The following is a 22626-nucleotide window of genomic DNA, read 5'->3' as shown; positions in this document are numbered from 1 at the left end:
ATATGTGTGCCTCCCTTTACGAAACCACTTATTGGAAATGAACCTAGAAGATTGAACAGAAATTGATAGAAACATAACGACAAAAGCCCGCCATTTTCACGTTTCCCTGCACAGAATGAACGTGTAACGGAAAAAGAGAGCATTAAAAAAGTCATTACTTTCGCAATGACCCAGAGCTTCCCAAACAAAGTTAGCTGCATTCTAATGCCGTCGTCGTCGTCCCCGTCACACACCACACGTGTTACGGCGAACCGCATACCAAGACCCGTCCAAAGTAAAGCTGCACAAGTTATGAGCTTCGTGGGGCGACCATTTGTGGAATAATTAAGCTGAGCAAACGGAGTGAAAACTATAATACACACAACAGGCCCGAAGTGAGCCGACTAAGGTCGGCGGGCTCCATGCCCCCGGAATGGAGCCGAAGCCAGAGAGGGAAACTACTGCTCGGGAAAAAAAATACTCGGCCCATGGAGAGAAATCGCCAGCATGTCAAGACAGTGTGACGACGTCACCAAGCCACCCCGGGTAGGAAACTTCAATCATGTGTGTAGGTGTGTGGGTGTGTGAGTGTGCACCACCCTCGTCATGGAGGAGTACGAAGCGCCGTCAAGGGGACGTCAATGATGACTACAGACGGATCGCAGCCAGAACCAGGCGGCAAGTGGCTGCGAAAAACGCATTTGTTCAACCGAAGGAACAAAAGGCTACCAGTAACACCGCGTCACCACCACCACCGCACCAACCACACCAACTGACCCCAAATGATGTTCTCTTACCGGGTGGGGGTGAAAGCTCCCTGTCTAAGGACGAGAACCGAGGGCGATGGTAGGGACGGGAAAATTTACATAACCAAATATCGTTCCGTCATTCCCGGCGCTCAATGCCCTAGTTGGTGGAGACGGTGGTCCGGTGGTCGCTGATGAAAGTGCCCGGTTCCCCGGGTGCCCGGGTGTTGAAGTGGATTTTTTGCCTGACGAAGCATCTCTCCCCACTGAATGGCAATGCCGGGGAGTCGTGTTAATACGGCGAACGCTGAGCAATAACGCAGATAAGGATCACCCGTCCCGATCGATCCGATTTGTGTTTGTAATTGTGACACGGGGCGACACCGGGCCGGAGAGGAATAACATCGGAGAACGGGACGGCGCTTTTGACGAGAAAGCTAAAATCTATTTTTTTCTTGTGTTTGATTTGCACTCCGTGTGAGCGGCTCCTGGCGGCGCGGCCCCTGGGCAAAAAAGAAACACAAACCGGCCAAGTGATAATCAATCACGCCCGCTGTCGAAACAGGAGCCACCTTGGAGAGTTATGGATGAACCAATCAGTGGGCGGGCAGGCGAACGATTAGGAAAAGGATTACGAAAGTAACGACGGCTAACTATCGTGCTGCACTCACAAACACAGACAGACAACGAGGGCAGCAGTCTTCAGTCTGGTCCCGAAGAAATTAGTTTTCTACCCAAACCACAAAATATTACCCACCAGCTGTTCCCATCCCGCACAAGCCAGGTCCATCAGCGGTCTAATGCAGGGTTGGGCACGTTAAGCTAAGCCACCAATTTATGAAACATTAAATAAATTTAATATTTCATTGTTCCTGCCCGACCGTTGCTACAGTGGAAGCTAATTTTTCCAACGAGAACACTTTGACATTTTCTATTCGAAGATAAAGCAATATTGGCAATTTTGAAATATTGTTCCCATATTATCAAAACTCAATGAGCGTAAAATTAATTAAGAAATAATGACAAACATCATGCTGGCCATATTGGTACACACAAGACTGTGGAGAATATTCTGCCATTAGAGCATTAAAAAGGGATGAACAAATGATTTGAACTTCAAACAAGGCAAAAGGCAATACGATGGACTCTGCCAATTATGTAACCCAAGCAAAACCAATACGAAATCACAGCACTTATTCTTCCATCGAACAACGATCGCATGGTTTGTATCATTGAAAAATATTTCGATCCGTTTATCTCTCTCATTCCTACGGCACTCATAAAGGGTTCCATGCAGTCTCCGTGGATAGTATAAGTTTAATTTCAGTTTAGTGGTGTTTGGCGTACAGTTTCGCTGATAACCTTCAGCTTCCTGTAACTTTTTCGAGCGAAGGAATGGCCATTAGTCCGAAATGGAGTATCAATTTCCAGTTCGTTGTTCTTCAATCACTGGGCTGGGCGGACTTTTTGGGACGAAACTGCAAACCCAACCCGACTGGGTTGCATACAGCCAACAGCTCCCGTCACGCTCGGGTGCGACAATCCGGCGCACAACAGTAACATCCCGGCGCACGGTAAACAATTTAAATTGCATCCATTAAACGAAATCAATACAGCGGCCGGCTCAAACAGTTTAACAAGCGAAAAGTACGGGCAAATATTTAGCGAGTGGTGCGCCGACAAGCAGCGCCAGTCGAGCGCTCGCAACTTCGATTGGCCAAGGGAAATGGTCGAGAATAAAATCGGAGTCGGAAAATGGTTCCACCGCTGCTCGCCGTCTCCGCCTTCTGTTGGTTTTCGTCGTCCGCTAACACTACACCCGACTACACAGTTTCCGTTTGCCAGCGACATAAAGTTTGGCACGGGAGCCGGGCCGTTAGCACAGTAAGACACGGCGTATAATGAACCATTAGGCTCTGGCGCGCTCGTGCCGCTGTTGCTACTGTTTTCGATCCAACTTCTACGACATCCACCGACCGACGAGGACGACGACGCGCTGATATTTCGGGCACCGAGCTCAAAGATGGCACCGTTCGAACGGAGCTGTAGAGCCATTTCGAGTCGAAGAAACGCCAGCAGCAGCACAACGAAGCACGTGGCCATTGGTTTTGTTCGATTCAAAGTTTCGAGCTGTTCGAGCCTGAGTACACTGTTTGGGCCAAAAGTTATCAATCAATTGTTGTGTTTGTTAGCCGACGCAACAGTAAGAGTTTCGCCGTCATTCATAATAGACCGGCAAAGATAAACAGCTCTCGTCGGGAAGAAATGAACTAAAACGTTCCGTTACTGGTCTGGTGGTAGTCGTTCTGAAACATGGACTTTCTTCACATTCATTCCCACTAAATGACCTTTCGGTGTGTACTTAAAATGGAACCGAATAAACATCGATACTTGTCTGGCCGACTGCAAAACTCTTTCGTCAAAATTGGTCCAGCCCCCGCCATTGTAGCGGAGAAACCTCCAGTTTGACGTATTGTGTTCCACGTTTCAGCGAAGGTTGACTGCTTCCGGTTTACTGCTAATTAACTAACCGCCCGCGGGATGAGTAACCAGGCGCCTCCATCGGCTGTCGGCTGGGCCTAAACGGGGCCGCGACTTCATTTTCTGACTGTCATCGACCATCTCGACAGCTCGACGGCCGATGACAGCAGCACCAACAACCGCGCCGACCAGCATCGATTTTCTCCAGAGCCGCCGCCGCCAACGGACGTCGACCGATGGGTGGGGTTGGACCGATGATTTCTGCTTTGCCAGGCCGAACGGCTTTAAGACGAATCGGGACGACTCCGGAACGGAGGGAAGAGCCTACCAAACCGACCAGAATAACATACAGTCGACCGAAAAAGCATAGTGAATAAATTACAAGCAGCGACAGGCAAATGTAACGGACCGGAGCCTCCGACGACGACGTGAAGAAGAACCGAACGAAGGCCAAAACCGAACACGACGCCAGAGCGAGGACGACGCCATGTCAGCCGGTCAACCCTTTGGAATTTGCAAAACACGCTGCCAGGGGGCCCTGCCGTTCCATAAAGTTGTAACGAAAAAAGGCCCAACCGTAAGAACAAACCCTCCGCCAGTTAACATTTTAAATCCTTTTTTCATTTTCCGTACGCCACCGGTTATGCCTCACAGTCTCAGTGGCAGCAGTAGCAGCGTTTCAGGATCGATTGGTCGGGTAGCAGATTGCCGCCGTGCTACTCGTGCTTGTCTGGTCTGTCTGTAGGAGCACGAAAAAATCGAATCATCTCGGTGTGTAAAACTACCAAAAACCGGAAACCGAAGAAGTCGCTGGAAGTGCCGTGCCAGTGCAACACGCTGGTGCCAATCGGTCCACGGAGAAACTTTGCCGGAGGTTTCGGTTTCGTTCCGTGCCGTTCCGTTCCGTTCGATCCCACTTGTAAGCGAGGAAATGAATTTTTCCACTTTTCGTGACGTCTCCCGTTCCGTTCTGGAGAGTCCTGAGCGCCAACATTACTCCGGCAGCCAGTGAAGTGGGCGGAAAAAAATCCTCCGGAAGTAGTATAACACGACTCAACACACTGACAATCTGACGGATCACCAGCTAAGTAAACTCATTCGAGTGCAGGTCGAGCAAACAGTCGCCCTACGTGCGACCGATGTCGAATTGGTGTAGCGCAAGCCATTGCAAGCTGTTATTAGCCTCGGGGCTTCCCGGCGTTTGCAATGAATTGTAAGATAAGTTTTGGGATAAATATTTTTCGAATACAAGGTAGTTTCCTTAGCTTTGAACCAGCTATGACCATTTATTGATAAGCGACTCACGGGACGGGAATTTCTTACGATGGAAAAATTAGGGTTTGCAAAATAAGCAATTGATAATTCAGATAATGTTTAACATTTTTCATTCACACTAACTAACTTATTAAAGGTATGTAACAGTGGATGAAGCATAGAACATTGCGATTGCAATTCGGCGTTCATCAAATTCTCAAAAAGGCGTCGTCCTCGTGTCAATGGTAATGTATTTTAAATGCCAGACCGAGGGCGGACGATATGTTGCGCTAGACTCGAGTCCAAACAAAATCCATAATACACCAGACACAACTCCTGAAACAACCAAACAGCCCGCAGCACGAGGGCCATTAAAACACCATCAACAGCCTAGCTTTTCGCCGAAACGATCTCGACATCAAATAAATGCCGAATGCCAATGAGAAATAGAAGGAACCAAATCACTCCATCACTGCGGAATGCCTTTGAAGTGCAACACCTACGGAGTGTGACCCTCGGCAGGTTGCTCTCATATTTAACACACACAGGCACACACTCAATGCGCCCGCTGCATTATCAGCAAAAAGCGTTGAGGATCTTTCGCTGGCCACTATTGTGGGTTATTGCATTCCCATTGATCACGTGCTCCGACTGTGGAAGTTTTGCGTTGCGCCGCGTTCTGGCTTTCCAGCGGCGCCAGAAACGTTTCGCCGTGGTGGCCACGCTCGACTGTGCAGCCACTCCATCAGCGGATAAGTCAAGCGGCGGACGTTACCGAATCGGAAAAGGTCCGAGAATCCGGTGGGCTAGCAGAAACAATAAGCCAGAAACAGAAAAACCCGCCGCATGAAGCGAAACGAAACTCCCAACTCTGAAGCTGACCCCTGGACCCAGCCCGGTGGGAACGCAGAAGCGGACCGAAAACCGCCGGGCCAGGATGGAAAAATTTCCATAATCATCCCACGTAGGACATATTTTTCATCCTGACCGGGCCACGCGCCACTAGACCGTTTCCTTCTGTGCCTAGTTTCCATTTCCCGGGCCCCCGTTTTGCCACGCCGTTCAAAATCCTCTCGCTTCTTGCTTCCCACGGAAGCTTGGCAAGGAGTGTCTGAGAAAATTCTCACTCGCCCCAAAAACCCACCCGATCGATGTAAATCCGTTCGGGAAGGAGTCGAAATAGCAGCAAAAAAGGCCACCTCAAAAATGGGATGCAGAAAAAGGAGCGAAACCAGAAACAGTCGGAAAGGCCAGAAAAACGAAGGCGTCCGCCCACATATTAGCCCGCCCGGTGGGTCAGTAGGCGAGCTAATTTTTCCGCCCACCCCGTTGATTCGATGAACCGGCACTCGGATGAGCTAGGATTCTGGATGTGATATGTTCCGACGTACCGCCACTGGCCAGAGCCGACACTGAAACGATTTTATTTTTACGGCCATTCCGGCACAATAAACCATCCGACGGCACCCGGTCACTGTTCCTGTAAATTGTAGGCTCTTCCACCTCGTCGGGCGCCAAAATTGTCAGTTCACAGGAAGCGGGTAATTAAAGTAAATTATCCCCATCAGAGGCCGCCGCCGCCGCCGCCGGTTTCTGGTGCGCCCCATTAGCCCCGGTAATAGTAGCCAGGGCCGGATCCTAATTTTTGATTGATGTTTCACGAGCATAATTGCGATCCAGCGCAGGCAGCCCCCGGAGCCGAAGGGTTCAAAAGGATTCCGGATCAGCGCGCGGGAAACGGGAAAACCATTTTTCTCCAATTCCGGGACTGGCATGCGAGCCATGATGCCATGCTAATCGCTTTCTTTAATCACGGTAATCATTTGAAGCATTGTTTTGCACACAACACGACGCCCACCAATACCACCACAAGTGGAGAGAGTAGCGCACACACACAGAAACATGTGGCCGGGGCTTGATTGCGGACCAATCGATTGAGTGCGCCCGATCGGAGACGTACGGAGGCTCTGGTTGACATTCTGATCAAGCGGTGATGATGTCTGCCCATTAGCGATTCGTTATCCCTTGCCTGGGCACGAGTTGCACGACGGGGTACAAATGGATCAATGGAAAAAAAACAAGATAGCACCGAACGATGCGCGTGGCCAGCGGGAAGATATTTATTCTCGAACCTCTACGCCGCTGAGAAAAGTGTGTGCGAGGAATGACAAAAAAGGGAGGAAAATGTCACGCACCGCTGGAGCACATTCCCACGCCTACACACGCTTCGGCCACACAAACACTCACGAGACGCCACGCACACACACGGCCACGACGGCCAACGCTTCGAACCGACGGAAAAGCCAACACCATCGAGCCCCATCGTTTGGCGTTGTTTTGTTGATAGATTCCTTGGCGCAAATGAAAAGTAGGTCAAAAAGATGCTTTTTAATGACGTCATTATTCTGGGCCACATTTCCCGGGGCCCAGTACCCGGGCTCGTTCGTTTATGCTTTGCAATGGGCGGCACAACCGAGACCACCGGGGTGCAGCATTCCGGGCGGCACCGGGCACCGGCCCGCCCCGTAGGCACACCAGCATAAAAGCGAGCAAACAGAAAGCGGCGTGCGGCTTATGGCCATTTCTCTGCCACCGTCACGCCGGGCCGGGTTTTATTTTCTTACACTGGCACAACCGAAAAAAACATCCCCGACCCCGCCCCGGCAACCGCGCGCCTTAATTCTTGAGCCCTCCTCCCATCGTTGATAATCTTTGGCCGGGTAGCTCAGAGCCCTCAGAGGCCCCTTCAAAGGGCGCTGGCGATACAGTGTGATATGTACCGCGGCGGATGCTGAACAGCGTTTTGTTCTTTCCCTTTTCGCGCTTTGGATCCCCCATTTCATGTAGTGCTCCTTAGTTGTCTCACTTCCCTGGATTGGCACATTCTCCTAGGCCAGCATACACCAAAGGTCAAAAGTACACGAACGGCCACGGGGCGGATGTAAACGCTCTGTCCTCAACGACTACAAGTAATCGTTCTCTGATCTGGGCTTCTAGCCAGCCGGATCTTCATTTAGTATGTTCTATTGCTTGTCATGAGCTCTTATTTAGAATAGCCTTAGTAGTAGAATACTAGTAGTTTAATCCTGTAAGGTAAACCGGAGGAACGTAAATGCTTGAGGCCCTAACTTCTGCTGACTTCAAAAAACAGTTTGCTTGCTCTAGGTCGAAGCAACAAAGTAAGTCCTATTGCCCAATTGCATCTGAAATAGAAACAAAACAAGGAAAAATTCTACCAACCAACACCCAATAAGGCCAAACGCATTATTACATTATTCAGAGGACATATTACGACATAAGAATCATAAGTACGAAGCATAGACATAATTGGATCCCTCCGCTCTGCGGCGCACATACAACCTTAACTCGGCATCCTGCAATAGATGTCATCGGAATCGTCATCGTTTCCGAAAACAATCGAAACGCTAAACGAAGCATGAGTGTGCTCCAGGAAGAGGGTAGAAAGCAGTTAACATGTGGTTTCATATTAAGGCAAGTTGCCGAAGTCCAATAATCCCAATCCAGGCCGTGGCAGTATTTCTACATATATGATATGTTGGTTCAACGTATATGGTGCGATTTTACAAGAATAAATAAATTCCATAATGAAGCAAGTCCAGCAAAGAAGTTTCGCTAGAAATCAACAATTCACATAAATCTACCTAAATACTTCACAATATTCGTGAAATATAAAGCAAACATCATATAGCTACGTGGCAATCGAAATGTAGTTTAAAGAGAAATAGCATGATAGAGTATCAAACACTTAAAACCATAACAATCATTGCCAGCATTCCTTACATGGCGTGCTCTGTGATTTTAGAATTCTAGTTTCTATCATTTCCATTGTTTTAATTGGAACATGAAATATATAATATTTCGAAGAAATTTTGCACAAAGTTTAAGATCATATGATCGAAATACTTTTACGTTGTGGTGTATATCCTGTTCAAGATTTTTTTTTCTTTCGAAATTTCACAGCCGAAACTGTTTTTGTGTCCCTAAGCCTATGGATGAGTCCTTTTAGAGAACCGACAAAATAAAAGCGTTCAGCAAAAAAGAGCTATGCAATCTGGACCAACAGACAGCCTGTGACGGTTCCCAAGGAAGGCTGGGAATGAAAAAGTACACGGCCACACGGTTTGACATTCACGAAAGCGACAGCACTGAGAAGCTGGCCTCAGAAAGTGACGACTGACGGTGTGGCGTCGTCGCCGTCACCGAAAGCGACTATCGAGTGTGTGGAACCATCTGCACGAACCTGTCTCGTTATATCCGGGCCCGTGCTTTTTTCTCGCCATAATTCGACAGCTTCCGGATCGATACACTCGTGACACAAAAAGGACCCCCGTGCCCTGCTTGCGAAGGGCCGTCTTTTTTCCAACTCTCTTGTATCCCCACACCAGCAGCAGCACCGGCAGCAGTGGTATAATTTTTTGACCAAAGCACTTTGAAACTGGCGCTGCCGGAAGCGACGTGTGCACTTTACTTTGGGCACAGCACTGTTGGACCACCGTACGAACCGCTTATCGGACCGGTTTCAGGATGGATGCACCGACACTGGTTGCGATTAATGGCAGATGCATTTCATTAACACAGCCCGGGATTTTTCGTAACCCTGGCAAGAGCGGCGAGGTGCAACAGGACCTCCGCCGAACCGGTGGTAGCTGTGTCGCAGCTGTTGCACCGTTCACTTGCCGGCCGCTGTGTTTGCTGAGGAGAAAAGTTTGCTGCGTTTACTGAATTTAATGTGCTCAAGTGGGTCCCGGTGTCACGGACCGATTTACATTAAGTAAGCCCCGGTGCACACCTGACGAGGGCAGCAGCGAACCGTCGCCGCCGTCACTGCGCGAACTGCGCGAACTGTACGCAATTATGCAAGCAAATGAAAATTGAATAAATCGCTACGGAATGAAAAGGAACGGTGGCGATTTCGAAAATGAGTGGACGCGTTGGAACAATTAATGAAAGGGATTTTCCAAAATGAAATAAAAACTGCAGCAGAAACCTTTTTGGTGAACAATTCGTAACCGTAACCATTTCGATGGCCGTTCGGTCGAAGTAAGTGTGAGCATTACTGTAGTGGTCATTTTGGACTCGTTCAATCGTGCTTTGATCAATCTTAATTCAACACGCCGGGCAAGGCCTTTAAAAGTGTCACCAAGTGCCTGACCAAAGCTTTTCGGTAGTTTAAAGTGAAACAGATTTACTATATTGTTTATGTATTGTATTGCGTATCCTTTATACAAAAATAAACTCCTTTAACAGCTCCAGCCGACCCAAAACATTGGGAATTGGCACTTATTTGTGCATCTTTGAAGATCAATACGAAGTTGACGTAAAAGTTGGTGGAAGATGGACCAACAGCAAGAAACCCCATTGATCATAATACAAATTTTCAAATATGTTTAAGCTCAATTAAAAATTTTCTTGATTATTCTAAACCCAATTTAACGCATGAAATCACGTATTTGGGGCTTAGGATCGCGTGTATGATTGAAATGAACAAATCCGCCTGATAGCCGGCTGGGATATAACTCATTAAAAAAATAATTCATTTAAAAATACACAAATTAATCGTAAGCGATCAACGTTGACGACACTGCAGAGATGCACCGATCCAAACAAAAGAAGCATATCCGATTTGTTTTTATTTGTCAGTCGATCGTCCTAAGCGGCTTATGCTCACGGGCTCGTTGGTCGGTTGCGCTTTTCGTAACGGAAACGCTTCGCATCATTTGTTTTAAGCTGCGGCGTAAGGCATCGCATCGCAACACCCTCAGACGCCACCGGAAGTGCCCGTTCGCTGCCCGCTGCTTTAATTCCACCAAACAGTCGCACGGCAACAACGTTACATCCACCCAGGCCGGATGGAACGGCCGAAGGGGCGGAAGAAGAAGCGTCGTCCGCCCGAGTTACGTAAGATCCGTTTGCTTGAAGACCTTCGCTTCGAGCGTTTCGCTGTCGGTGAAAGAAAGAAAACCAATCGGCGATAGGAAGCTGCCAACGGACCGATCTGCTCCCCCGGGGGAAGGACGTGAGTTGGGGCTGATACGGAGGAGAAGAAACAAATCCCGATCCCACCAACAATGGGAGCCGCGGTCGGCAAAGAAAAGCGAGCCAACCGTCGTGCCGTCAATTGCTGGCTTTCTTTGTAGTGGCCGCGCGAAGGAGTCGTGCTTCTTTTGCCATTTCCTACTTTCTCTTTCTCTGTCGCCAACTTTCCTACGCTCGGTCGAAGGAGCTCAGAGTGATGGACGGTGGACGTGTGTAGGTTAAAAGTGAAACGCGGCACGTCCGGGTCACGGCCGCGGCATCACTGCGCGTGTAACGAGACTTATTTTTTACACTTCTCACACAGGTGGCTGTAGCATAATCTGCGCGCCGGTAAGAAGTTTTTTTACGCTGCCCTAGCGCCCAGATCGCATACAGTTAAGCCCGTGGATGCTTAAGCCATCAGCGGATTTAAGGCGGACGCGTCAGCGAGCCGGGATCACCATCTTTGCTTAATTAACGGATTTTGAAATCCCATTTCGGGAGAAGGAAGAACTGCAATTAGGCAAAACGAAACACTAAACCGCTTAAACCGGGTTCCTCCCGGTTAGGTTCCATTATCTGTGTCATGTTTCTAATGAATTTTGCTGAAAATGCACTTTCAAGTACACCAGCATGCTTCCGGAGCGGCACCCAGCTCGGCTAAGACAATAATGGCGAACAAGTTTCCGGCGTTCGGAGAGCAAAGTTCGGGAAGATGATTTTTAAGTTTTCGAATTAACTCCGAGAACGGAACTGGACCGAGCGTTCAAATAACCGTCTCCGGCGGAGCTTCGTCCAACATCTGCGCCACCAAAGTGTCCGCGAAACTCAACAACAGTACGAGAAACACAACCACAAACACAAGTTGGCAAACCACGTCCGAGACAGCGAGGAAAGTGTCTTACCGGGGGACAGTGAAACTTCAAGCCGGGCTGCGAACCTCTCAAATCGGCTACGTCACGCCGTCGACCGAAAAAACTCTGACAGTTCACTGTCAGCGAGGGGAAGGGTGCCCTTTTTGGCAACGGCTGCTCGGGGCCGGTGCCTTTGCTTCACCGCCATCTTTGTTCGACCGCACGGAACCGCGATGCAGTAAAAATAAATCCAAAACAATTCGCACTCCTCGTCTCGGTTCCTTCGCTCGCTCAGTTACTTTCTTCCGTCCCGCTTTCTCTCCCGCCGGGGACACTTTCTCCACTGCCTGCTCGCTGCGGTGGCCGTGACAGTGACAAAAAGGCAAACCAAACCAACGAACGAAGCGTCAAACCGAAAGCCAACGGCATTAGCCAGGTAGCGTCGTCATGTTTCAAGGCCAATGGCAACGTACCGCCCGCGTACAGCATTCTAAATTTGGCATTTTTCCACGGGGTCGCGGTGTGGTGAGGAGCAACAAACCCATCCACCACCACCCCACCACGACAGGCAGTCTACTAATCACCCCGCCGCCGGCCATTACTCAATAGCAGCGCGCGATCACTTCTAAGCAACCTTCCCGTTCCGTTCCTTTGCGTAATCGATCACCCGCAAGTCGGCGCGCGCTGGCTTGTGCTTGTGTATGTTGCGCCGTGGCACACACAGCCACATGTGGCGGGTGCTAAGAATACTTTCCCGCCCTACAACGTGTGGTAACTAATTTTCCATTGTTCCATGCGTCTCGAAGAAAAGGCCACAACACCTCACGGAAGACACAGTTTTAAATCGCTTAAATGCGACCGGGAATCGATCCCGGCCATCTCGACGCCAGACAAAAGGACGCTATCAAGTTCTGAGATGGTTTGAAATACACTTCATTATTATTACAAGGTGACTGTAATTTATAAATTCTATCCGTAAAGTGAGAAACTGGAAGGACCTCAAAATACGCTTCCACCGCTGTTATGACGTCGTTATTTGATGAAAAACGCTTTTCACGAACGACTTTTATATGGGTATGAAAAAAGATACAAGTCGCTAGGGACCAAATCTAATGAATAAAGAGGGTATCGAAGTTTATTGTTAGCCAGTTTGCAAATAATCTACTAGCAAAATTTACTAGTCTAGTCTAAAATAATCTACTCGTACTAGTCTTTAGCCTCTTGTTTTGATACAGGATCATAGTGATAGACGCAAGTCTCATCCACAGGGGTGTCTCAGCGCAAAATGTTGCCGAGAATCTTGCATTCGAATGCACTTTTATTCCACTTTTAGTTCCATTGCGCACACAGCTTTTTGGAACCCAACACTTCAGTCAAAATATTGGTTATACTGCTAGGTCTTGTACTAAATCTCTTTCACGGATTCGACGATTTTCCAATACGAATTCTGTACTTTTTACTACGATTTCAGAATTTTTTATCTGTTTTTTGGGGATCTTTAACGTGCTTCGTCTTGAAGGCTTGTAAGACCATGTTTACATTTAGAAACCCCCCTTTTAAATTACTAATTGACAACATTCATCCATAAATTTCTGTTACTTTTAAACCTTCCAAGAAAAATTCAATCACAGCACCACATAGTTTATAAAACAAAAATTAAGTGACTGATTAAAATGAAACTTCACATACATTCATATGAAGAGTGTACCAATATGACAAATAAAAAGTAGGCTCGTAGCAGCGCCCTCTGTTATCGATAGTACGAACTTCTTGAGCAGCCTAGAGGACTCCGGCCAATCGCACCGTTAAACACGGTTCGGGGGACAACTCACCTGATACGAGGACAGAAACGGATCGCGGTTCTCGTCGATTCCGCCAACGTCGAGCGGCCCCGGGAAGCCTCCACCCATACTGCCGATTCCCGCTCCGCAACCGCCGCCGCCGCCGCTACCGCCAACTCCGGGCCCGCCCGAGCTGCCGCCACCGCCGGCCGATCCCAGCGATTGGGAGAGATTGGTTTTGTTCGGAAACGGTGCCGAGGTGCTGCGCCGATAGCGCGACGGGGAATTGGCCAGATTCGATTGCAGCGGCTGCAGCGCGTTCGACTGATGGTGACCGTGGTGGCCATGGTGTTGCTGGTGCTGCTGGTGTTGGTGCTGATGCTGCTGCTGATGCTGCATGCTCTGCTGAGAATGATGGGCATGAGATTGCTGCTGCTGCTGCTGCAGATGGCCCCCGTTGCCAAGGCCACCGTACGGCGAGAGCGACGGGTTGCCTTGGGAGTGAACGGGGGGCTTGCGGGCGTGCAGCCCGTTCGGCCCCAGCCCGGACGGATTCAGGCTCGGCACGGAGCGGCCCCGGTTCCAGGAAGACAGTGCGCTCTGTTGCTGCTGCTGATGCAACTGCTGTTGCTGCTGCTGTTGCTGTTGCTGCTGGTGGTGATGCTGCTGCTGTTGCTGCTGTTGCTGGCTGGACTGTTGCTGTGACCAGGGTCCCGGATTGGACCAGGATGGGTACGAGCTCTTGTACTGATTTTGCTGCTGCTGCTGTTGCTGCTGCTGTTGCTGCTGCTGCTGCTGCTGGAGCATTGCGTTACCGTGCGAGACGGCGAGACTGTTGGGTGAGATGCCGTGGTGATGGTTCGGAAAGGCTCCGTGCGATGCAGTGATGGCACGGCGCTGTTGTTGATGCTGTTGTTGTTGTTGCTGCTGCTGCTGCTGCTGTTGCTGCTGCTGTTGCTGGGCAGCTGCCGTGGCTGCGACAGCCGCCGCCACGGCACCATTGTAGAGATTGCTGGTGAAGTTCTGGAACCCACCCAACCCGTTCATCGACAGGTGTCCGCTCGATCCGGCCTGGCCCGCCTCGTCCGGTCCCGTCGACCACGGGCTCGAGTGGTCCGGGGTCGCACCGAAGCCGAGCCCGCTCGGCGCGAGACAGCCGTTCATCAGGTTGGACGTGACCGAGCTTAGACAGCTCAGATCGGCCGCCTTCAGGCTGAGTTCCTCCGCCACCGATTGCAGCTGGAGCTGGTCGGCCGACGCCGACGCCTCCAGGAGCAGATTGTTGTTCGTACTGTTCGAACCGCCTCCGGTCCCATTGCTTCCACTGCCGTTGCTGAGCCCGCCGTTACCACTGTTGTTGCCACTGTTGGCGGAGCTGTTGTTGTTGCCGTTCGCACTGCTTCCACTGACTCCGCCGAGACCGACGATCGAGGGCGAAGAAATGCTGCCTCCATTCAGGAGCGACGAGGTCACGGTTCCGTCATCACCACCGAGCGCTAGCGAGAGCTCGCGAACCGTCGATCCTGATGCACCGGTCAGACAGCAGCCATCGGACGAGATGGCGGTCGTGATGGTTCCCGGCCCCGAGCCTAGCACACCTCCGCCGCAGCTGGACGAGGCCACGCTGGACGTCATCAGTAGTCCACCGCCCTGCCCGTCCTCCACACCGTTCGAGCCAGCGAGTCCGGCTCCGACCGACAGCTTCCCGGACATGGCACCGTTATTGTTCTTGCTACCAATCGACACCGACGAGGACGACGAGGACGATTCGCCGACGATCGTCCCCAGGGCGTCCGAGACGCTGGCCCCAAGGTCGGCCCCGCTCCCGGTACCCGCCCCGGTCAGGTGCTTGATGTTCAGCAGGTTGTTTATGCTGAGCGTATCGAGCAGCGAGGAAGCGTTGCTCACGCACGAATCGTTCGCCAGGACCGAGCTCGAGTACAGGTAGTCACCCATCGTAAGCGCTGGCCGTGGACCCAGAACCTGAAGGGGGAACCTGGCAGCTGCGACGTCGCGCCGCAAAGCACTGCCGATCACCGATCGAACGGACGAGTGTCCTGTTTGAGTTTCTTGCTCACGTCCCTACCTTAAACACACACGCACGCACACTCACGCACACGAATAAACTACACACGCACGCACACGGATACGCGAATCGCGAAACTTGCCACGGGCCGCAATTGGCGTTTTCACCACGCTCGTCCTGGGATGCTTTCGGGGATTCGTTTGTTTTCGTTTAATAACCGCTTGGACTTGGCGACACTCCACTCTTCACTGCTTCCACAACCACCAGGCGACTCCACTGCCAACACTGCGCACGGCTGGTTCCTGGACCAACGGATTCGGGCGGGTTTTCTGTTTTCATCCACTCATCACTTACTCGATCCCGCCGGAAAAGCAGAACACTGTGTGCACTACAATCACTCGTCACTCAACACCGGGTGCAGCTACTGGCGCCAAAGCCCCTTCAGGACGATGTAACACGGTACAGCAACTTGAAACGGGACAAAACTATGCGCTTTAACAGATGATGTGGTGACGTCGGAAAAGTTCACGAACGAAACCGGAGGATGACACTTAAGAAGCGCGCCGCGTTGCTAGGCGACTACCCTTCCCATGGATGGCACGATGGCCCGACGACGCAACTAGACTCTTGCTCGCAGTAACAGTTTCCGTTTCAGCTTCAAAACTTAACACTCAAACACTCAAAGGCGGACACACAGAGAGAGAGAGAGAAAGACACATCAACAGTCGATGGCTAAAGATTGGCCCAATTTCGGTGCTGTTTGATAACGTTTTTTTTGTTGGCGAATTAAGCAATGGCGTTGCGATGGAGTTGCCCGACGCCTCGACGACTCCCCGACGAGAGAGTGCTGCTGCTGCCTTGATTAGCCTCTGCCACTGGCGTGTGGGGCGCGCGCGCTTGGCTGCCTCTGATCAACTTGTCTCCTGACACGAAGCGACACGAATTGACCGCAAAACAGTGGCGCTCGCTCCGTTTTATTCTTTATCCTGCCCGAAACCGGTCGGGCGCGACTACGAACCATCCAGCCGCCGCCGAACGCCAAAAGGGACACTCGGCCGCTCAGCCGCCCGAACCCGAGCCGTCACGGCGGCGGCGTCACTCACTCAGTTCCGGTGGGACGGACGGTGCCCCTCCCCAACCCCCCGCCGAAGGGTAAACAAACTCGGCGGGCCCGACCTACCCAGTCCTAGTGGCACCGTACCCTAGTGAACTCGCACGCACTCTCGACCGACAAACCTACCTACCGACCGACCGGTGGATCCGAGCCCCACTCGGGAATGTGAGTTACCACCCCCGCTCCCCCCACCACCCTAACATGCGCCATTTCGTGGAACTCGAGCCACACGAAGTGGCCCCGCGGAAGCGAATCGGGGAACACCGAACCTCGATGGCACTCGTCGGGAAGCTCTGCTGAGCACCCGAGCAACGGAGGAAATGAGTCCTCCTCCCCCGGGCACACTCATTTTCCACTCAGTCTCAGGGGGTCGCGGGAGCCCCGAAACCTAACGGAAAGTCAAGTGTCCTCCGAGGGATCCGGCGGCAGCTGTGTGCGTGTCGCGCTGCGACAGACTCGCGCGTATGGATGCGTCTAGACGGATGCTCTCTAACGGTGCTCGTGGCCCGTCTGACGTCAGCGAAAACTGTTTGGCCCGGAACCCGCAATTTCACCGCCGATCTGCCCTTTGTTACGCAGGCCAGGCCACGGGGGCTTTGGGATGCACACACTGGTTGAAAGCCCCCGCCGAAGGACGAACCGCGCGGCGACGAATAATGATAGGAAATTTTCCGCTATGATTGATGCGTTCCGGTACGCCGCTCGGGCCGACAAACATAATGAAACGTACCGAACCGAACAGGGGCACTCGCGGGGAAGGTCGACCTATCGGCGACCTTCCGCCGCGCGAATGAAACGATTACATACATATTTTATCAGCGAAATGATGAAATTATAAACGTCCACCCTCTGAGATCCACCCCGGGGGGCCACCGAATCCAGTTGGTCCCGCAGCCTTTGTCGGTGGTTGTTTGTCTGTCTGTCGGTGTGTGCGACGAGTGCCCCGGGGGCCATCATCCCTAGTTCATCCATAATTACAATTTGAAGGTGCAGGAAAGTGGGAGCTTCCATTCCGAGCATCGATGGCCGTGCCACGGCGCAACGGCGTTCAAATCGTAATTAGGTACGCCCGTGTACCAACCGACCGACGGTGGGCCACACATATTAACGTTCTGTTGTGAACATAATTTTCCATAATTATGACGCTTGTTCGCCGTCGCTAATGAGAAACTAATGCGAGTGGTATCGCATCGCATACATACGATTGCCCCGTGACGATCGTTGACCCAAAAAGGCACATTCGCCCAGAAGGTTGGTTTGGACATCACAAAAATTGTGTTTTTTCCCCCGACTCGATACTAATCCACCCCGAAAGGCCTACCGATAAACTGGTTTCATATGGGAGATCGGCTCCGTTCGAAACCGGCATCGCTCGGCGACCGGACGACGTAACACCACCAAACGTCAAATCGAATCTGTAAACACTTCAAGTATTGCGCCACCATTACCAAGCAAGCGGCACACACAAGCGCCCGCACACGGTGGGTCACGCGAAACGACGCCAGGATTGCCCATGCCAACCGACGTGTTGTTGTAGGGACAAGTTTTCCAACTTACACAGACGCACCCCTCTCTGAGGAGCCACGCTGCACGTGCAGTGAGAGCACCTACCGAGCGGAGCGGCGACTATCCTAGGCCGGAAAAACGGAGCAATTTCCCAACCAGTGGCAGAGAGAGAGAGAGCGCGAGAGCGCCAGATCCGCACGACACTGCCGGGGAGTAACTCACGGTGTAGCGGGAGTGGGCTCAGGAAAATGAGAGACAGTCGCGGTTGCTCTCAGTTTTCCGTTTCGCTGCCGGAGCCAGAGAGAGCGTCAACAGTTGCCAAACCTCAGCGGTACCAACATTGCAGGATGAAAATTCGATTGGGAAAATTAGTGTTCTCTGCCATGGATACCTTCTCTGTCCCTCTCACACAGACGGGGTTGTTCTCTCTCTCTCACTCTCTCGCTTGCATTTATGTGCCTCTCTATCTCGTCGTGCTTTTCGTTCTTGCTCCAACTCATTGCACCACTTTCAACACTTTTCATTCATTCTGGCCCCATAGGCTGGTTAAGTCAGTTGTATTGTTTCTCTCTCACTCTCTCACTCGCTCCCTCTCGTTTTGGCACCGTTTCGCAACGCGAATGAACACGCTCTCAGCTGGCTAAGCTGAATGGGTCGCCATTCCCCGTTCATCGGGAGCATTCATTTGCAAAGAGACAGGTAGAAGCTGTCAAAACACGGGACTATTTTTGTACGCTAAAGGTACACGGTTTCGTGTTCACCACACACCACAATGTCAACCGCAAACGGTGTCTCGGCCCGTATGCGAACACCCTTTTGCGCTTTGCTATGAGTGTGAGCCGATTGCGCGATTTTTCTCAACTTCCCACTAACTTCCTGGCGATCCCGATTGCGTTCGCCCCACCAAACACTGTCAGTCCATTCAACAATCACCACACGGTGGAGTGTGACGCTGTGATCAGTGGGTTGCATAAATAACGACGTCACGGGAGCGAACGCCACAATGTGAACGAAAAAAAAAGCCCGTGTTCAACCGAAAAGATACGCAATTGCCACACACATGCACGCACGCACTCACATTCACCCCATCGCAAGTGTCACATCGGCCCCCGAATTATGGGCCCCGTCACCACGTACTGATAAGCTCAGTGTTGACCGCAACGCCTCGCCGAGCATTTGGTCCGTATCTTTGGCCTTTAGCGTTAAAACCGGATTGCCTCACTACTGGTGGCCGGCCCAGGAAGCATCGGTGTGTGATAGAAGACTCCCCGCAGAGGGATGTCAAAATGGTCCAGGTCTGGTCGCGGCGGCAGCCGGAAAACAATTTCTCTCCGCACACGAACACACTCTCCGGCAGCGTGAAAGCTCCACACGAACACACGTAGGCGATTTCGCGTAGGGCACGGTTCCAGCCAGCGTTTCCTGTGACTCCTGCGTCTAGGCTCACTCACTCGCGGCCACCGCCATCACTTATGGCCGCCGTCCCGGCCGAAGAATTGATTGACATCGGCCGACGCAGCACGCAGCGAATTGGGCGCCCCGCTCCGGGGCACGCGATTGATTACAGTTAGTCCACACTCCGGTACGCGTAACACCTGCCGTGCTTTTCACCGGAAAAATAGTAAAACTTTCCACTACAATCCACGGTCCATATGCCCGAGAGCCAGGGCGAAAATGGCAGCCAGGTCCGGTCCGGTGCGAGCCAAGTGTCACCTGGCTGACCAGACCTACTGACACAGGCCCACACACGCGCACACGCTCCCCACTTGCCGTTTCCCTGCGGACGGCCAGCGCACACGGTACCTCACGGTGACACGGTGTCCGGGTTTTTGCTTCGCTCACACGCTTCCCTGACGCGCAGAAACGCTGACCCGCATGCGGTTCTGTTCACACTCGAAACGCGTCTGGTCACTCGCGGCGCCTGGCGTGGTACTTTTGTGTGGAAATGCGCCACCAATCCCTAGTCCTTGCTGGGAAAACGAAGCCAGCCTGCCTGCCCTACCAACACACCGACACCCTGGTCGCTCTCACGCACTGTCGACTTTCGCTCCGCCAAGTCACAGTCTCGCTCTCCGCCGGGAAGCTCACGCTCCGCGCACCGAAGTGACATTCGCCCGTAGCACGTTGGAAGAGGTGCGCATGCCAACAGCTGTTATCAAAAAATCCGTACGGAGGGGACACTCACACTCTCGTCCGCGGCTGGTTCGGATGTCAGAATTCGCTCCCCAACACACAGAGCACGCACGGAGAACGGTGGCAGCGATACGCAGCCGGAACGCTCTGGTCTCGTGTGTATTTGTAAGAGTGATAAACCGAAACACGCTGCACGCCCGATAAGCCCAGCCGGTGGGTGCCGGTGGAGGCTGAGCACCAGCCCCAAGCGTTGGATGAGGGTTTATCCGCGCAAGCACCAGAGCCGACGCCGGTAGGCAGACCACGAGAGCGAGAGAGAGAGAGCGACAGAGAGAGAGAGAAGGATAGGATGGTAGGTGAGTTTGCCGAAAGGTTTTGGGGGGGTTATTTTCGAAAATCACCAACCGCCCCACTGAGTGCGGTGAGTTCGAAAATAGCTCCCCATTTTCAGCCCCACTTCACAACGGGACCGGCCGACCGGAAGGACGAGACGATGGAAAACGCTGGGAGGCGCTGGGAAAATGAGTGAAACGGCCGCTGTAGCCGCCGTCGCCGCACCAGACGGTAAGGGTTCTGAGCCAACATGGGCCGGTGCGGTGCATCGAACAAATAGGTCAAATTCAAACGGCCCTTCTTGGCACATGGTCACCGTGGACCGGGAACAGGCATTTTTAAGCCCGCAAGGAAATTTATTAACTCTGTAGGAACTTTAATCTAAGTATTATTTAATAAAAAAAATACCACCGCACTCACTTACAGTAACGGTCGCCCGACCACGAAATTCAATACAAAAATCATCGACTTGAACCCAGGCATTGCATGTCCAACTGTTCTGCCCGTTCAATATCAATAATAATTTTCATTTACGAAATATCGGGTTATTAATTCCTCTGGCATTCAGCATATGCACAGAACTGATGCCACCCTTAGGAACTGATTCCATATCTAACCTCATTGCACTGCGAACTCTCATCATGAAATACGTAAGCGTTTGAGGCTACGGCACGTACATTAAGATCCCTCGAATAATTGATAATTTCATTGACAAAGTTAAAAAAAACATTTCCACATTTCTAAATGCTAAACTACGAAAGTGACGTAGATGGCCTTTAAATTCCCTAAATCAAAACACAGAAAGCAAAACTACGAAAAACTAATTTTATAATTCAATTTCTGGCCATAACATACGAACATTCAACAAAATTATCTGTTCATTACTAGCTTCCAAACCACACAGCATTAATTGCCTAATTTGTTGCAACAAAAAAACAAGAAGTGAATGGTGTAAATAATTTGTTTAAACTACGGACACATTGAACACGTTTTAATCATTCAAAATACAAGAACACAATTTCCGGCAGGTAGAATTTCTGCTCGGTGAAATGTTTCCAGGACGTCTTTCTAGCCCAAAAACGCGATCCTCCCGATATCGGGGCACATCGTTCGACCGTGAAAAAAATCACCTCATGAAAATGTATCAAATGATTAAAAAGCGTGCGCCCTATATTTCCGACCACAAATCGAACACCATTGAGCCATTTAAATAACTCTTCGGTCCACTCTCTCTGTCGCGGTCCGATCTTGTGGCGCGGCCGTCGCGTATTTGAAACCGAAAATCCTTCATTATTTATTAATTAAATTCCTTTCGCCGGGCACACTTCGTTAGCATGCAAATGCATTCCTCGGCACTATCGAACGGTGTGCAGGCAACCCACACATACCAACTACGCTCCCAGCCAAAAAGGGACACATTCCACACCAAATCTACGGCCCCGTTTGGAGCACCTCCACGGTGCACCTACATTGCTGGCCCCGTCTACTAGCGCTGGTACTACCAAAAAAAGCGTCGCACCCCAGGACAGCTGCACGACGGAGCGGACCAGCGGACCGTTGTCCGTATAAATTGCCTCCAATTTTCGTCATCTCAACCGAACTGTTAACACTGGCACCCACGCACACACGCTGGCGCCGGTCAGCTCGCACCACCCGGCATTGCGTTGATCCTGGCCGCCTATCTGTTTGGTTTTTCGTGCCTCTTCAGATCACGCTTTTATGCCTCACATGCTTTCATTTCATTTGGATAAGCGTCGCCATCATCAAGCTCGTCATCCATCTCCCTTGACTGACGTCCTTTCAAACTTGTGGCGTAAGTTTTTTGTCCGACCCTCGCCCCTTCAGCTCCTGCACGGAAACTTGTGGCCAGACGACTGGGCAGCCTACGAAAGGCTACTGCTCCTGCTGCTGCTGCTGCTCATTAAAGTCTGGCGTCCTGCGCGCCGACGAAACCTAACCGCGCGCACGGTGCACGGCTGCGGTTGCTGGCCGTGGTTTTTATGTTGCAGGAATTAATTGAAGCGACTTGAAGCACGTCGAGCGCCTCCGCAGCTACTCCGGTGTTCCGTTGCACATTGGCCACCATCGCCTTTCCGCTGCGAACCTAACCTACCAACAGTGTCCAACGGTGGTGCATAACAACAAAAAAATGAAACATTCCGTCGTCTCGACACCGCAAATAAAGCTCCCCTCGCCTTCAAACGCTGGCCGCCGCACTTCACTAGACCCCATCACTCATTTATAATTTCATAAGAGCCCCAACCCGAGGTCCGGTTGTTCAGCCATTTTTCTGCACCACTGTGTGGGAATTAAAATGGACTCCACCGTCCACTTTAGGCCAGGCCACTTGGCTGGGGGCCCCGCAAAACCGGAAGCGCAATAG

At 51.4% G+C, this 22626-nt stretch overlaps 1 protein-coding gene across 1 annotated transcript in view; it reads right to left on the bottom strand.

The window, feature by feature from the left end:
* LOC131208642 (cytoplasmic polyadenylation element-binding protein 3-like) overlaps positions 1 to 15087 on the bottom strand; it is a 218030-nt gene extending 202943 nt beyond the window's left edge. The window contains exon 1 of the mRNA XM_058201449.1: positions 13183 to 15087. Coding sequence (XP_058057432.1) covers positions 13183 to 15087 — 1905 coding nt within the window. The remainder of the gene's footprint in view (positions 1 to 13182) is intronic.
* Positions 15088 to 22626: the final 7539 nt, after the last annotated feature.

The sequence above is a fragment of the Anopheles bellator genome, chromosome 2 (assembly GCF_943735745.2).
Source record: "Anopheles bellator chromosome 2, idAnoBellAS_SP24_06.2, whole genome shotgun sequence".
In the NCBI taxonomy this organism is placed as follows: Eukaryota; Metazoa; Arthropoda; class Insecta; order Diptera; family Culicidae; genus Anopheles; species Anopheles bellator.
Note: the sequence above shows the minus strand (reverse complement) of the source record. Positions and strands in the feature narration are given on the sequence as shown.